Source organism: Sycon ciliatum, chromosome 1, assembly GCF_964019385.1.
Source record: "Sycon ciliatum chromosome 1, ocSycCili1.1, whole genome shotgun sequence".
Lineage (NCBI taxonomy): Eukaryota > Metazoa > Porifera > Calcarea > Leucosolenida > Sycettidae > Sycon > Sycon ciliatum.
This window is the reverse complement of record NC_088643.1, coordinates 94,779,314-94,797,802: the sequence shown is the minus strand read 5'-3', so window position 1 is coordinate 94,797,802 and position 18,489 is coordinate 94,779,314. Positions and strand designations below refer to the sequence as shown.

Below are 18,489 nucleotides of genomic sequence, written 5' to 3'. Positions count from 1 at the left end.
GCAGCAGCAACAGCAGCAGCAGCAGCAGCAGCAGCAACAGCAGCAGCAGCAGCAGCAGCAGCAACAGCAACAGCAACAGCAGCAACAGCAGCAGCAGCAGCAGCAGCAGCAACAGCAACAGCAACAGCAGCAGCAGCAGCAACAGCAGCAGCAGCAACAGCAGCAACAGCAGCAGCAGCAGCAGCAGCAACAGGAGCAGGAACAGGAGCAGGAGCAGGAGCAGTGCTCTCATACATGTATGCCGGTGTCATTCCCTCAGCGGCCTGCCTGTTTCAGTCCATGCACTCGCAGCTGCTGTACTTCAGTAGTAAACTGTGCGGGGTACAGTCTGGCCGGCATACTCTACTTACCAGGGGTAATTCTGTTGGAGCATGTACGGCCAGCAAAGCCAGGCTGACATAGGCATCTTCCACCGAAGCAGAAGCCATTCTCACAACGAGGAGAACACGGACGGATGGGAACTGTAATATCATGGGAATATTATGTTGAGAATAGAGAAATAGAAAGGAAGTAGATTGCAACACGAATACATGGTTAATAATACTTGTAGTCATGAGTACGAGTCACTGTCCACTACTGTCACTAGATAATATGCCGTGAGAAAGTGTGACAACTATATATGGGCAAAATGCTGACAGATCACTGAGATGCTCAATGACCATGATGACCCGGCACCTACATGTAGCTAGTTAATACATCTCCGATGCGCAAACCAATAACCTTCCAACTCGGAAGTTTCATGGTTAGGGAAAGACGAACATAGAAATATCAAGAGAACGATGATTGTGAAATGCTATTTTGAAGTCCTATACCTAAAAGCTCATACGTTACAGAGTGAAGTTCCTATTCATACATGTCGACACACAAATCTCGCAGTGGAGCGACATAGTCACAAGTAAATGCATGGCACAAGAAAATGATTATCACCTCGTGTTTGTCAAGTAAAGGATGCACTGTACCACTGCACTCAATATGTCATGTGACCTATTGTGTGTAGTATGGTGAGCACGGTCACTATCATTCTTCAGTGCGACTAGCCAACATGAAATTTACAAGGGCCTATACAACGCTATCTCGGAGTACATGTAGGTATTGCTAAACCACACAGAAGGCTGCAACTGCAGCTCCTACTGCTGCTACAGACAGTTCATGACTATTGGAAGAGGGGTACGGGGGCAGAGGGGTACGGGGGCAGAGGGGTACGGGGACAGAGGGGTACGGGGCAGAGGGGTACGGAGGCAGAGGGGTACGGGGGCAGAGGGGTACGGGGGCAGAGGGGTACGGGGCAGAGGGGTACGGGGGCAGAGGGGTACGGGGGCAGAGGGGTACGGGGGCAGAGGGGTACGGGGGCAGAGGGGTACGGGGGCAGAGGGGTACGGGGGCAGAGGGGTACGGGGCAGAGGGGTACGGGGGCAGAGGGGTACGGGGGCAGAGGGGTACGGGGGCAGAGGGGTACGGGGGCAGAGGGGTACGGGGGCAGAGGGGTACGGGGGCAGAGGGGTACGGGGGCAGAGGGGTACGGGGGCTAGCAAGTCCAAGGTACTTACAGTCTGGTTCAATTGGACGAAGGTCTGCCAACAGGAAATATGCAAAACACACCGGCGTCAGCCATCACAATGTAGTCGTACAGGTGATAAACATTCAGATAGACTTCAAAGTACCTAATGTACAAGTCAGTCATTGACACGGTCAGGGGAGGGTAACCATCTCTACTTCAAATAACTATTTTGAATGTGATCGGTGTGCTATAGGAATCAGTTAGTGCTAGAACTGGAGTCACCACTCAGCAGCTGGTTCTTGGTTATACAATAATACATGTACCATGCACTACAAGTGTCTGCTGTTCACATGTACATGTACATGTACATGTACATGAATACAGGTGTCCACGTGAGCAAGGATATACAATGTCATATACATGTACATGTACACGTATATGCATGCACACATGGACACACACCATCACCATCACTGCAAAAGCACCATCGCGACCACCACCTTTCAAGGGCGTCGGAACCGCACCGGCTGGGGCGGCCATGGCCGCCCCACTTTTTCGGTGGTTCTTTTTTTTTTTTTTTTTTTTTTAGCACACTGCAACAAAGCGCGATGATTAGCCCTTGGCGGATTATGCCGGCATAATATTTGCCAGCACTGCCTACGTCCACTGCCTCGCTGACAATGTGAGAGATCAGCTGCTGCGCATAAGTAAGAGAGCAGTTAGATGCATATTTGAGCATGACACATTCACGCGGACATCATACTTGCTTGAGCGATACCACATAATTAGCTTAGACAAAAGATATCATACTATTACTAAGTCCATATTCTTCGTGTTCCGTTGCATCCACAATATCTGCAATTCACTCCTCTCTAACATGTTCTCCCTTCGCCGTGACTGCGCTCACACAGACAGAGTAACCCGCGGCCAAGTCAATTATTCCCTTTCCTTACCCATTGTGCAAGCTCAAGCTGGATACAGATCTATTTCATTCCTTGGTGCTGACCGCTTTAATGCGCTTCCCGAATCCCTTCGCACAAATCAGGCCCCAATTCATTTCGCCAGGAACTTAACAATTTCATTCATCTTGGGCACCCTGTAAGAAGACCTTAGGGTCTGTTGGGAATGCCCAAGTAAAATAATAAAATACAATACAAAAAAAAATTATGCACCAAGGAATGAAATAGATCTGTATCCAGCTTGAGCTTGCACAATGGGTAAGGAAAGGGAATAATTGACTTGGCCGCGGGTTACTCTGTCTGTGTGAGCGCAGTCACGGCGAAGGGAGAACATGTTAGAGAGGAGTGAATTGCAGATATTGTGGATGCAACGGAACACGAAGCATAATCTTGGGATTTTGTCAAAAATTTATGCTCCGGCATAATAATACGGATTCCAACGTGTAAGATCGGCATAATCTTTCGGTTTAGACAAAAATTATGCTTTAATAGGGAATGGCCGTGTGTGTATGCGTGGTTTCTCAATCCTCTATGTACAGCGTGAATACATAGTGGAACCGAGCATAATTCAGCATAATTCAGCATATTTGTTGGCATAATTGTGGCATAATCAAAAGCATAATTTGACGATTGGCCAAGCATAGTCCGCCGATGGCTAGCGATGATCTCAGCGCAAACGTGGCAAATCCTTGTCCCCGATCGTGGTTTGTTGCAGAATCAAAAGTCCATGTACACTGAAATGGCACCGAATGCCTGGGAATGCTTGCAATTGGCTTCAATTTTTGAATTTTTTTCCCGGGGGAGGGTAATGTCTGTCCCGGATTGTAGCATCTTCTTGGTTTTTTGCAGAATCAAAAAGTCTTTCATTGTAGTTACCGTACACTGAAATGGCACCAAATGCCCGGAAATGCTTGCAATTGGCTTCAATTTCTGAAATTTTTTCCCGGGGGAGGACCCCCGCACCCCCCCCCTTCCATGGCCGCTCCACCTCCAAAGTCGGTGCGACGCGCCTGCCTTTCCTGCTGTATTACTTTGGGTATGTACTCATTTGACTGCACCTTTTGTGGGTTCGTAAAAAAATAAATAGCTGATTGGAGTGGTAGGTTAGTATTGTTCATACACTCACAACTGTCACAGTTTCATGAGCCATGGTGTACAGTGTCATAAGCCATGGTGTACAGTGTCATAAGCCATGGTGTACAGTGTCATAAGCCATGGTGTACAGTGTCATAAGCCATGGTGTACAGTGTCATGAGCCATGGTGTACAGTGTCATGAGCCATGGTGTACAGTGTCATAAGCCATGGTGTACAGTGTCATAAGCCATGGTGTACAGTGTCATAAGCCATGGTGTACAGTGTCATAAGCCATGGTGTACAGTGTCATAAGCCATGGTGTACAGTGTCATGAGCCATGGTGTACAGTGTCATGAGCCATGGTGTACAGTGTCATAAGCCATGGTGTACAGTGTCATAAGCCATGGTGTACAGGGTCATAAGCCATGGTGTACAGTGTCATGAGCCATGGTGTACAGTGTCATAAGCCATGGTGTACAGTGTCATGAGCCATGGTGTACAGTGTCATAAGCCATGGTGTACAGTGTCATGAGCCATGGTGTACAGTGTCATAAGCCATGGTGTACAGGGTCATAAGCCATGGTGTACAGTGTCATAAGCCATGGTGTGCAGTGTCATAAGCCATGGTGTACAGTGTCATAAGCCATGGTGTACAGTGTCATGAGCCATGGTGTACAGTGTCATAAGCCATGGTGTACAGTGTCATAAGCCATGGTGTACAGTGTCATAAGTCATGGTGTACAGTGTCATAAGCCATGGTGTACAGTGTCATAAGCCATGGTGTACAGTGTCATAAGCCATGGTGTACAGTGTCATAAGCCATGGTGTACAGTGTCATAAGCCATGGTGTACAGTGTCATAAGCCATGGTGTACAGACTACAGTGTCATAAGCCATGGTGTACAGTGTCATAAGCCATGGTACGTGGTGCACTGAGTGTTACACACCTGCCTAAGTGTACTAGCAGCAGGTAGTCCCTGTCAAGATGACAGTGTCATGCCATCTGCTCTAGATGCTTCATTCTACATGACGTGTACACACAATACACGCGGCTTCAACGCACAGTGATGGGAGCTTAGAATTAATACTACTTGTAAGTTGTAGATCTACTGTCTGTCATTGTCAATCTACACACTGCGCATGTACTTGTAGACAGGTTGGTTGACCTTACCTATACTGCCTATGCCCGGACCCTGAGCGTTTGATGAGTAGACCAGGCACGTCACCGTCATGAACACACCTGCTAGCGTAACACTTGACATGGTTGAGCGTCTCAGCAAACCTCTGCTAAAGGTACCTAGTCAATCAGTATGCAGACAATCAGTAACCGCTGTTCACAATAATTATTATGATGAACACTCTATCTCGTTGACAGCCAGCAGGGCTGCATAGGATGGAAAACTCTACCTAGACCTCGTCGTATTTCCAACCTAGCTATTCAACTGAACAAAACATTTGCTAAGGAAAGATCCCGCTCGAATTTATACTGCCGTGGCTGAATGCGCCAAAACTGTTAGCGCCGAGGTCAGCCAGCGCTGCAGCGTAGGCGGTCGGGTCGACTTGGTGGCGCGCTCGTGCGATGAAAGACTTTTGAGATGAATGGTACAATGTCATTGCGCTGTTGACCACAATGTGCCAGCACTGCAGATCATCAAGGTGACCAGATGTGAGAACAACAGCACGACCAGGGCAAGTCGACCTCTCAATCTGTGATGCAATATGCTGCCAAGGATTTCTGCAATGTTCCTGCACAATCTGTTCTCTGCTCGACCTGCAAACCAGGGAGTAGTAGTACTACGAAAGCTATGACTGTATTCCAACCGCTTTTATAGCGACCATTAATATTTATTGTTATTATGGCAATCACATTATTCGAAAAGGGCAGTTCAATACTGTCATGGAGTCCAGAGATCGATAAGGAACAACTGAGACTTGTTTACCGGTACTACCCCCGGCGGTAGTGATTCATTCCAAGCAGTGTTCTGTTACTGTGTACAGTCATAATGTAGCAGTTCCTCTGGGAGTTCAGCAGAGAACAACGTGCTTCGACGATTTCTGGCGTGGAAAGATTTTGCAACGGTCACCGAATGTTACAAAATCCTCCTGTCATTCATCACATTTCCAGCGCTAGGATAGTGTCAGTTTGGATAGTTGCCAGTTTGGTGGCATTGACCATGGTCGACATTACTTCACGCGTCCCTTTGGGAAATCTAAAGCGTAGTGTAAAGTAACACGTGACGTTAGTTATTGGCCAAGGCCGGCTCACGGGTACCTACACTGTACATCGTAACAGTCATCTTGTGCAAGAGTTAGAGTTAGGACCTTGGCTTCAGACCAGTTCAGACCAGTTCAGGCTCAGAGTTCGATTGTCTTCATCTACACGACCATGATTTTGTCCTGGGTAGGATGGAGGGCCTTGGAATTAAAAGGAATACGAATCCACGGTGTACATCCTGACTTGTCATGCACATGTACAATCATACTGTACTCACAGACTACACTCGGGCGGATCGAGTTGACGTTTTTTGCCACAAAGACCATCACCATAATCACTACCCTGCTTAGATCAACCACCAGTACACGCAGAGATGCACATTGCTGGCAGGCGTACATTTACTTGTACAATGTCATGTATGTGTGTTGAAGTAAAATGTACCATGTGCCCATGTTTCGTGGTTCTTGTCAGCTGTATGTCATTGAGAGAGAGAGAGAGAGAGATGACAAAGGGCACAGGCTGTGCATGCTTGACAGGTTCAGCACTTGCACTCATTGGGCTGGCTCCTGGTAGTCCTGGCAGTCCTCGCAGTCCTGCCATTCTTGGACTGGCAGGACAGTCTTGTATTGTAGTTGGGGCCCAGGCTTTCAGCTAGCCAGTCCAGCATACCAATGACTCACAGATCACCCACTTTCACAATCACTTACCTAAGTCCTTTCATTTCTCAGCACACTACAATTTCACAGCACTTGATTAGTGCATTGGAGCATACATGTACATTTTGTGATTGTACAGCCGGCTAGCCATGTACAGCCATGTCCATGAACTACAGTGTACTACATAGTGTACTACAGTCAGTGTACTACAGTGCCTATCCTTTGAGTTTGATCTCTGGTCAGAATAGTGGCGCCGTCAATGGCTGTCATGTATTGGAGATGTACAATGGGAGAACGCCGATACGTGCTCGCTGGCAGTTGTCTACGAGCCATGCACTCAGACACAGTCTAAACTAGTCTGAACGAGTTTGTAAATTGTAATTATACCATGGAATATTGACCACACGATTGCAGCGCGTGGGTGATTTAAAAATGCGATATTATCATCAACAACAACAGTTATATCTGAATTCGGTCTTTGTTCCACAATCCTACACATGTAGCTAGCTGTGGCTCACAAAATAATCCGGCTCACACAGCTCAGCCCAGTGTTGTGTCATGTGACGAGATTCATGCTCCATGCACACAAGCATTCTGATATCATTCCTCTCATCATGACATGATACGCTTACAGTCATGTTCTAGCACTCCATTCCTTCCTCCCCTCTAGCCTATGATGTGTTCTATAGTAGATTGCATGTGTTCTAGGTTCTTTGTCTTATGGCAGTACAACAGTTTGAACTAAGATCTTGGCTCTCTGGTTGGCCTGGTTAGCTGACTAAGGACTAAAAAGTACGAAACACTACACCCAGCATCTCAGCCACCTTTAAAACGTCTACAGTAAACGACCAAAAGTTATAAACTAGTAAAGGTCGCTGAGGCATGTATCAAAATTTTAAATGAATGGTTTCGACATCGCTGCTGCACTTCAGTTACGGTCACCGACGAACACCATAATGGCAGGATGAAACAAGGACGAACGTTACATAGCATCGCACTCTTCTGATCCACAATCTCGCCTATCAACACGTACATGTAAGGAGACTAAAGAACAATGTCATAAGTCGCACGCCATGTTTTTGGTTGAAAAAGGGCATCACGACCACCTAGCCTGCTCCATAGTAACACGCAACACCATTGCCCACAACAATTCTAGAAGTGGAGACGACTTGTCGTTACTGGGTAGTGATAATGCAGCGGGTGGTCTATGCATGGCTGGTGGTGCTGGATTTAGCATAGGAGTTACCAGCTCCTAGCATACAGTGCAAGTAATTAGTTCAATTCTGCGCACTTCGGTTGAGATTGCACAAGTTCGTTTCGAGTCCTGGAACACCTTTACTTTTGTACTGTCAAGCTGAGTCCTTCAGCACCAAAATGGAGGAACAATAGTGTGATGTAAAACAGCATGTACTGGCCATCCGGCATCCACACAAGAGAGAGAGGGAGGAAGTTTTGTTGCGACTTCGAGTTTCATGTTACTACTTCTAAAACTTAAAAGTCACGATCATCAGGTGTATGCATTGTTTATTATACGGATTTCCCAAAGGCTGCTCGCCTGTCGAAGGGGTTTCTTTTTTTTCTACATGTACATTTAGTTGGATACACTTTACAAAGCGTTCTGTAGTGCAAGCATTGACCCTGGCCTAGGCTAAAGCGGCATATTGACACATACCCGTCACTGCTTGTCAGTACACTGATTTTTAAACGATTAATTGGCATGGGACATTGCTGTATGTCATATATTAGCAGCGTATCATGTATTTACATGCTCACATACCGGTAGCTATTGGAGTTTAGTGTGACTCAGCACACAGCAATGGGACATCCGTTTAGCCACTCTCCCCGTCCCCAGGGCCACTCCACAGTCCGCACGTCCACAATACTTGAACCCAGTCACGTCGGTCATGGTCGGTAAGATGTGACTAGTGACGCCACAGGTTCGCCCACACTCTTCACACGACTATGCGTTACCTTTAAAATAGTGCACAGCTCCTTGGGGATACGCTCTCTTGGCTACCTCGGGACATATTCAGCCAATTCTCATTCACTAACATTATCATCATTGCATGAAGAGACAGTCAGTCTCGTGACATGATGTACATGCAGGTACATCTTAGTTCACTACAGGGTCAGGGGTACATGCAACAAACTCTCCTCCTCCTCCATGCGCTCTAGAGCCAACCATTGCTACCCTCGGTAGCGAAATAGGCCTGGGAGGCGCTATTTCAAGAGTTGAGCCAGTACCCAAATAACCGTTCCATGTAGGTACTATCATCTACTCTTGGTACTATTCATGTAACCAAGAGTACATAACCCCTGGCCTGGGGGTTATGTACTCTTGATGTAACTGCCCATACTAACTTCTTTGTAGGGTATTGGTCACGTGGTGGCACTTGTAGGGTACTGGTCACGTGGTGGCACTGGTGTACGTAGCAAATCCCTTCTTTCTCCTCTGGTTTGTCCTGCACACTGTAACAGTCACTACAAACTTAAAGGGGAAGTTAAGGCAAAAATTAAAATTTCACCAGTTGTAGTCTTCGGGGTGCTGAGTCGAATGGTCGTGGTCCGAGGAAGCTGAGACGCTCCCTTCCTACTTGAATCCCAATCGAACTCGCGCACTTCCACCGAAACTGGGTGACTGCGCCCTACTAGATGGGGATTTGTATGCAAAATGTCACTAAAAGCGCCATTTCGTTCTTATAAAAGCATGGAGGACCGCGATTGGCCCATATGTTGTAGTCTTTTGGACGCTGAGTCGATTGGTTTTGGTCCGAAAAGGCTGCGATGCAGCGTTCCTCCTTTATTCCCAATCGAACATGGTTGAACAAGTGGTCACGTGCTCCTGCGTACGCCAGTCACCTGGTCACTGTGCCTGCAGGGTACAACTTACTAGCCTGTTTGACCTTTTTTGGGTGCAATCCTGTCACTCGAGTTGAACTCGAGTTGAACCTTGGTGTGAAAATTCTCACCTGCTGGCGTGGTGACCAGGTGATTTGGGCACCCAGGAGCACGTGACCGCTTGTTCAATCATGTTCGATTGGGAATAAAGGAGGAACGCTGCATCGCAGCCTTTTCGGACCAAAACCAGTCGACTCAGCGTCCAAAAGACTACAACATATGGGCCAATCGCGGTCATCCGTGCTTTTATAAGAACGAAATGGCGCTTTTAGTGACATTTTGCATACAAATCCCCATCTAGTAGGGCGCAGTCACCCAGTTTCGGTGGAAGTGCGCGAGTTCGATTGGGATTCAAGTAGGAAGGGAGCGTCTCAGCTTTCTCGGACCAAGACCATTCGACTCAGCACCCCGAAGACTACAACTGGTGAAATTTTAATTTTTGCCTTAACTTCCCCTTTAACTTGTATCCTACACCACAGTGTCCTACACCACAGTGTCCTACAGTACAGTGTCCTACAGTAGTGCTCTACAGCTGTACTTGTGACAATGATTATCATGGTAGCTATTAATGACTATTGTAAGTATGTTGCTCTTGTGAAGAGGTGTGCTGCTGAGGACCAAAAAGGATAATACAGGACCATGCGATGTTTACTATCAGGGAGGCGTACATGGAAGCTGACCTTGGCAGTGACTACATACAAGGTAGTCATTGACCTGTATTCAGTAGCACATGGATCGATAAAGAAAATCACAAGCAATGAATTATTAGACCATGCGATCACTCATCTCCGCGTGTTGTCCGACATCATGGCTACTCCATGTACATGTCACAAGTTGACATTTGAGCTGACAGCACAGCAAATGGACATGGCATACCTCATTACATGACAATATCAGTCAATGCTTTGTGAAGAGGTGTGCTGATGACCAAAAGGGATAATACAGTACCATGTGATGTTTACTATCAGAGAGGCGCACATGGAAGCTGCTCTTACACATATCCTTTATTGCTCAATCCACAAATTGTGATACAGATTGTAAAGAACTATCCGAGGTAAAAGAAAAATCAATTAATGAAAAAAAAGACTAGAAGAAGAAGAAGAGGAAGAAGGTTATTGTGCCATGTCTGAGCCGGCACATGGAAGCTGCTGCTGCTAATAGTAATACTTATACTTGAAGTACTCGTACAAACCAATGTGAAATGTGCCTCGGGCAGTCGTAGCATACACGGCTCCCTGATGTGCATACATGGGCGATGTGTTGTACTGACCACAGACAAAGCAACACACACGGTATCCTCCGATCCGTGTGGACAACGGTGACATCGCTTGCATTGCTTTTGCTGTCACCTTGTCTTGTTCTCTGCATGCAACGTCTCTTTCGTCGTGATTATAACTGATTCTCTTGCTTTGGGTAGAGGTTGATCCGCGATGATGGAGATGAACTATTTCCGCAAGGCTTATCTAACTCGCGCTGAACGAAGCACGGTACAATACAATCGACTCCGGCCAGTATGTCATAATGGCAGGAGTAGCAAGTAAAGACAAGTACGTGCGTGTATCACCCTTCCCCAGTCTCCCCATGTCGCCTCACGTCTTGCAGTACGGAATCTTAGTGCCCTAGACTCTACGTAGTCCAGGCTACAGTTAGTTAGCAATGCACAATCATTCTATCATAGGCCAAGCTGAGGCCCTGTAGGCTGTAGGCTGTAGGCTGTACTCCACTACTACATGTACATGTGTACTGTAGTCTTGTGTAGATGGTGGATGGAGGTGCGCAAGTCTTTGAAGGCGATGATCACACCACTGACCAGCCAGCACTCAGTAGCGCCACTAGCAGCAGCGAGACGACAGAAGCGTACTTGACAGTCGACTTCTCTTCTTGTGCCTTGGCTTGGGTCAGTTGGGACGGCCCAACTCTTTCAGCCGTACAACGTTCTAGCAATAGCGTGTGAAGAGCAGAACCCATATGTACAGATCACCCTGCACGCGTGTGTCTAGCAGATTGACAACTTGAAGACGTGCCCAAAGCCAGTGTGCTGTTGTCTGCTACAATTGATTACCAAATCTGGTAATCAATTCAATTGGTTTATAAAAAGGCAATGACATTGTAGGTCTTCATGAATATGTCACGTAATTCAGCGGAGGAGAATGGATTTCAGGATTCACAACGAACGAACTCCCCTGAGAGAAGAATCAGCCAAGGCACAAGCCAGATAGGGTTCAGAGGTCATGCGCTTGAACAATGAAACGTGACATGCAGTCTGAATGGTGGAGTGATCAAGTCAGGCACAACAACGAACTGCGCAGGGTAGATCTACTACTACTAGTAGTAGTAGTAGTAGGTGTGTACTACTAGTAGTAGTAGTAGTAGGTGTGCCATATTCGGATGTGCAGCTGTAGCAGACTAGAATGATTATGTGCGTGCTACCTGTGCCTACATTGTACATAACCATAATACTACTTACTAGTAACACATACAATATACAGTCATGTACATTTACATTTATTTACTTGAAGTATTTACTCGGATGGAGAGCCAAGGATTATTCATAAAAAGTAAAAGGGACCAAGGAACTACAAGTAATTAGTTACACTCCACTAACACCACCACTAGTTACTAGGAATAGGATGTACATGTACTGTTGTTTTCACTATAATTATCTGCTACTATGTGAGAGAGACACCAAAAAGTTAGGGTGCCAGTTTCCAATGAATGGACTGTAAACAAGCAGCTCATGCGATAACATTGCACGACACTGACCGACGCTACTGATGTTCTACAACTACAACAGGCTAACAGTAACAGCTCTAGCACATCTTGGATGCGCACTCCAAAAGCTTTCCAACTTGGAAGGTTCTAAGTTATAGAAATAACATAAGGAGGGGAAGGTGAGCGCAACCAATACAAGCCTTAGGTTATTTCTATAACTTAGAACTTAGAACCTTCCTAGTTGGAAGGCTGTTGGAGTTCGCATCTAATATGTGCCAGAGCTGTTAGCCTGTTGTAGTTGTAGAACGTCAGTATCGTCGGTCAGTGTCGTGCAATGTTATCGCATGAGCTGATTGTTAAGTAACTGGCGGTGTTAGTGGACATTATAGTGTAACTTGTAGTTCCTTGGTTCTTTTTACTTTTTGAAGTATTTTTTTCAAAAAGAGGTTGGTGCGACTTTGGCGATAGTATTTATTTATCTATTTATTTTGAATAGGCGACGAGTTTATTTTATTCCAAACAATACATGGCTGGGCCGCTGGGGTAGCCAATGACCACTTTGCGTGTTTTTTGTTTTGTTTTTTAAAAGAACACAAACCTACAAATCATATTGAAAGACAAAAAGTACATTGGACTGGGTAGGCGCTATCCACAATGCCAGTTAATAGCTGTGCTGATGAAATACATGGACACGTGTATACACTGTACAGTCTGTCTGCTCTGTAGCAACCAGGTCTACATGCGACTCCCGGCCCCTGGTAGCAACTAACTTCTAAGAAGTGCTCCTGTTCTAGGATTCCAAAGTACTACTTGTACTCGTTCAGTTGGCAAAGCTACGGGGCACCGCCGTTCCTTCTTCTGATCTCCTGCATTTCAAGATGCAAACCAGTTTCTTGCAGTTGGAGAGGTATTGTTTTGTTTCCCACTACACTGTTATACATGTATAAACATGTAAACATGTACATTGAAACAGCTCATCATTCACTCTCCTCTAACTCTCCACGATTATACCACAGTTCTAGCATGTAGCCTTGTAGGCTATACAATTGTATAGAATGCACCTGATCAGTGCTGGTGGTCTGCATGGCAAAGGGTTCGGAGGTCATCATGGTCATGCAGATAGTGTTTTCAATGAAAAGCAGGGCAGAAATCATGGCAATACATTATTGTATGCTCGAACTCGTCTTCTTCAAAGTTCTTTCTCACACTGACACTGTACATGATGTAGCAGAAGATGCGAGTGAATCAGCCTTCATCACTGCAGACATCAGGCATCCCGGGGCGGACGAGATACATGTAGCCATGTAGGGCGGGTAGTCCGCAAAACTCCGTGTACAGTCATGTACATGTACACTCACACCTCGGTTATCCGGACCCCGAAGTTACGGGCACTTCGGTCTACCGGGCACTATTTGGGCGAGTTTCAGGGAAATATTACTACTCTTTTGTCACTTTTCGTAGAAATATTGACGTCATATGCCATATCGATGGCCTTTTCCCCATCAAGATGTACATGTATAATTATGATTCGGAGTTACGGACATTTCAAAGTTACGGGCAGTGCAAGGTCCCGGACTGCCCGGATAAACGAGGTATGAGTGTACATCACATTTGCATGTTACGAAGTCATGACCAGTCTGGATTTTAGCAGCCATGATATGACTGCAGGCTACGGATATTGCTCTAAATTGATGTATACTGTAAAAGCCATTATTCTAACGAGGCGCATATGTAACGATTTCCCAAAATTGACTACTTTACGCGTACCCAAGGTAACGATTCTCACTCATTCTGAACGCTCAATAGGACAGTATATGTATCGATTTCTGTATAAGTATTAACGATTTCTATTTTAACGACAGATTTCTCCTCGTTAACTCGTTAGAGTTAGCACTTCGTTATATACATGTATATATTATGGCTTTTACAGTAGTTGATGTTCGGTCATGATGGAAGGAGAAGTGGAGCTACGGGAGAGATGAGCTGATTATTCGCAGGGTGAGGCCCAGGGTGACATCGGATGGACGAGTATGATGATTACGAAGACGGTTGAACATGATAATTTTCAAAGGTAACTCAAACTAATTTGGCAATGAAATAATATTTTACTGAAGTACAAAAGAAATCTAGTAATGAATAGAAGAAGTATGGTTTTCCATGTTGACCTCTTACATGCATGGACACCTTGCCCTTGGTATGGGGATACTCATGTACATGTACATGTATTTTCTTGCACTTATGGCCACTTGCAACTTGCAAGTACGAAAAAGGCACAATTTCCCAAACTTTGAGGCTCCATAAGTACAACAAAGTGAAATATTATCCCCGGGTGCCAAAGCATAATACAGTTGAACATCGATTATCCGACCACCTCTGGGCAGACAACTGTCAGGCGGTGTTCAGATAAGGCAAATGTTCCGGATAAGAAAAAACTGTCACTCACACACTTTCAGTGGTTATTACTAGCCGCACGACCTTTTTACTTTTTACTTTTCAAAATTTTCGTATTTTTTTAATGGCTCACTACATGCACAGTGCGTACTCTACGGCACGTGCGCCCAAAAAAACTGTTACGGATAATCGAATGGTCGGATAGTCGATGTCCGGATAATCGATGTTCAACTGTATGGGGATTTCACGAGCATAATGCGAGAATCCATGAAAGCATAATTCCTTGATTTCGCGAGCATAATCCGCCGGAGCCTACCCTCAGTTCCCTGTACTGGTCATTCATCAATCTTCGGACAACAACAACAACAACAACAACAACAACAACAACAACAACAACAACAACAACAACAATGTGGTCTGAAGAATGACAAACGTAAACAGCAAACAACTCTGACTCTTGTTCCATTGCTGTCTTGTGTCATTCGGCTCCGGACTCGCGGCATCGAGCACTTTTTGCAGTGGGAGCGTGCACATAATCTTTTCTTCTTTTTTTTCTACTTGGCAAGTCTGGTGTCAACGATTTTAACTCATTGGAAGGCTTTGGGCAACATGCCCGCTTGCAATGATAGCATGACATGTACTTCATTTTCATCCAAAAACAAGATCCAAAGGACAGCAGCTTAACCACATACATGTATATGTAAAGTGGTCGCAGCACAATTTTTTTCAAATGCAACGAAACCTTATAAAAAAGAGGAAGGGATTTGAGTTTAAAAGTACATATCCAGCAGGAATGTGCTTTCCAATATACACTAGCAGGTCAAAGCATGTCATAGGCATGGTATGTATTAGGTACATGCATTGAAGGCGCCAGTCGTTTCTGATGCCCTATAAAAGACTAAATCATTCATACACCGATGTGAAGAGTGACATCATGAGTTTCTCCAAATTCTCAGGTTGTACAGAAAACAGCTGCGAAAGACTACAAAAGTGAAAGAGATGGGGGGGGGGGGGAGGGGACATTGTAACATAATGGCAAATTGGAATTCTGAACGGCAATGCTCTCCAATTTTGATAGGTGGTACTTTTTGCGGCAGGGCTGAATGACAGTTGCGAAGCTGACGGGGATCAGTATTTTAGTAACACCTTCAACTGGCGAGGTCTGGACTCAATCTTTGGGCTGCAAGTGGAAAGAAAAAGAAGAAGAAAAAGAAAAGCAGGTGTTGTCGCCACTCGTCTGTTCTGTAAATGTTTCAGGACAGCCTCTTGAATGATTCTCGTTTTGACCTTACCTTGTCTGTTTATTTATTTATTTTCCTCTGAGTCACGTTGGTGCGAACGCGCACGTGGAGATGCTCCAGCCTACAGCCATGTCGTCTGTTCCGTTATTACGCGTGTCCATGCTATTGTTCTACTGACACTGATAATTCTCTCTTTCTGTCTAATCGCGTTCCACTCTGCTTCTCCGTCTCTCTTCTATTCTGTTTCCGCTTCGAACGTGTAGTTGTTTGAGCTGCTCTCATGATAATAATTTGTACTTTTGAAACCCGTTGTACCCATGATCATGCGCTTGTACAACTGCGCTGTGCTGTATGACTGAGCTATGACTATGACTATGAGTCATGCTCGCACTATGATGCCTTTTGTGTCACGTGTACGTGTATGTCGTGGCGCAAGCGCGCTGTGCCTTTGCTGGCCCCTTTTTGCTTCCTTTTGCAGTTTTGGTTTTAGAGTTATGCCGGTTATGGTTGAAGTGTGTTTTCAAGGAGAAATCTAGAATGTTTGGTAATGGTGTGTTGTCCCATTTGCGTTCGGAGAGTATACCTGTGCACGTGTATCGGATTTGAATTCTTGCCTGTAACAGCAGGGCATAAATAAAATAATGAAATGAATGAATTTGAATAGTTTGCAGGCAACCTGCCTACACTCAAGGGAGCACTGCATTTCACACAAATCCATTAGATGTATCGTTTCAACGTTTCGGTCTTCATGACCATCTTCACTTCTTCAGTGTAGGCAGGTTGCCTGCAAACTATTCAAGCGTAATGAAGCTGCGTGAAGGGTCCTTAACAAAATTTTGAAATGAATGAATGCCTAAACAATCATGGGTTTCCAGTGCACAAAAAACTCTCTCTCTCTCTATCTATATCTATCTATCTATATCTCTCTCTCTCTCTCTCTCTCTCTCTCTCTCTCTCTCTCTCTCTCTCTCTCTCTCTCTCTCTCTCTCTCTCTCTCTCTCTCTCTCTCTCTCTCTCTCTCTCTCTCTCTCTCTCTCTCTCTCTCTCTCTCTCTCTCTCTCTCTCTCTCTCTCTCTCTCTCTCTCTCTCTCTCTCTCTCTCTCTCTCTCTCTCTCTCTCTCTCTCTCTCTCTCCGGTCCTTTTCAATATTTGTTTCCAGCTTCTGCTGGACTCACTTGCAGCCCCTGAATTAAGTTGCCTCTCTATGATTTTAAATCTGCCCCTTTGCAAGTGTCCCAAACAGCTTCAAGTTACTGATGACTTAGGCCTCTATAGCAAATCTAGTGCAGGTTGTCAAAAACTCATTGTGGTCACGGAGGACTTTCTCTCGTGGACCCAATGTATGCAGGCGGCGCCGCACAAATGCAAAAGCAGTGCAGCAAAGCTTGTAGATGGCCGGTACAAACCTTACGATCCCTGCCTGACGATGTCAGGGAGGAAGATCGCTTTCATTGACACTGCAGAGTTCAAGTTCCTGGGGCGAAGGCTGCATGCTGATTGCTCTGAGCAGACCCAGCGGGAAGACATTCGTCAACTCACTGTATCTCTCATGCAAAAAGTAGATGGCTCTTGGCTTCAAGACCACCACAAGCTATGGCTTTACCACCATCTTGTAGTGCCCAAGCTTTCTTGGTCTTTCCAGGTTCTTGAACTCACACAAGGTTTTGTACGTGAACTGTACTTTATGTGTTTACCATTTCTGAAGAAATGGTCAGGCCTACCTCGATGCGCAAACTCTGCCATTCTTTTTATTGGCAGTCGCAAACGCTTTGGCTTACGCCTCCACTACCTTCCTACGGTGTGGAAATATTGCCAGTCCATCAAATGGCACATTCTTCGCTCGAGTGGGGACGCGCGCATGAGGGCGCTGTACACTCTGCGTCGGAGTGAGGATGCGAAGCTGACAAAGCGATATGCGGCGACAATAGAGCTGGAGTGTGCAGAGGCATCAGTAGGTTCAGGGACTCTCCGTCCACCGTCATCTTCAAGTCATCGTGCAGGGTTGGGTGCTCGTGCTCCGAAGCAGCATTCCAAACCCTCGAGGAAGGATCTCCTTCAAACATTTGAGGAGATCAACGCGCAGGAGCAGATTTTGAGGCTGAAGACTCTTCAGGTACAAGGCAAGTGGTTGGAGTGGACATCGGTGATGTGGCAGGACCTCTCGTGGAAATCCCTTTTGTACGGTGGTACTGGTAAGGATTTGAAATTTCTTCTCGCATCAACCCTCGACGTGCTACCTTCTCCGACGAACCTACGCCGTTGGGGAAACACCGTAGTGGATCCGTACTGTAGTTTGTGCCGTGCCTGGGCCTGTACTACGCGCCACGTGCTTGGCGCTTGTCGCGTAGCGCTGGACCAGGGACGTTACACCTGGAGGCACGACAACGTACTCGGGGTCATCGTCAGGAACATGCGTGAGGAGATACGAATCAGCACTGCTGCAAACACCGTACAAACCGAAAATTCAAATGAGCTTGACTTCATCTCGTTTCGCAAGGCGGAAGAGAAGCCAGTTCGCGTTCAGCCCAGACGGAAGTTGGTTACGACTGATCTCCTGTCAGCGGCCTCAGACTGGAAATTTCTTGTCGACTCAGTTAGTGCAAAGATTTCTTTCCCTAGCTGTGTTGCACTTACCAACCTAAGACCAGATATAGTTCTGTACTCTACGAGTCGTAGGATTGTATTCTGGATGGAGTTGACAGTTTGTGCTGAGGACAGATTCAGTGTCAGTAACTCGCGGAAGGACAGGCGGTATGCGGATCTGGCCGATCAATGCCGAGCAAACGGGTGGCCAGTCGTTTCTTTTTCGGTTGAGGTAGGTGTGCGTGGTTTCATCCCAGACTCT

At 46.0% G+C, this 18,489-nt stretch overlaps 1 protein-coding gene across 20 annotated transcripts in view; it reads right to left on the bottom strand.

Annotated features, from left to right (window-relative positions):
- The window catches only part of LOC135806615 (neurogenic locus notch homolog protein 1-like), a 92,590-nt gene that overhangs the window by 47,538 nt on the left and 26,563 nt on the right, over positions 1-18,489 (bottom strand). The window contains exons 1-3 of one of the 20 annotated variants that reach the window (XM_065320840.1): positions 4,703-5,073; positions 1,548-1,571; positions 351-461 (exon numbers count right to left, since the gene is read on the bottom strand). The exons of the other annotated variants lie outside the window; for them this stretch is intronic. Coding sequence (XP_065176912.1) covers positions 351-461; positions 1,548-1,571; positions 4,703-4,793 — 226 coding nt within the window. The 5' untranslated portion in view covers positions 4,794-5,073. Of the gene's footprint in view, positions 1-350; positions 462-1,547; positions 1,572-4,702; positions 5,074-18,489 lie in introns of those variants that run through there. 20 annotated transcript variants of the gene reach the window in all.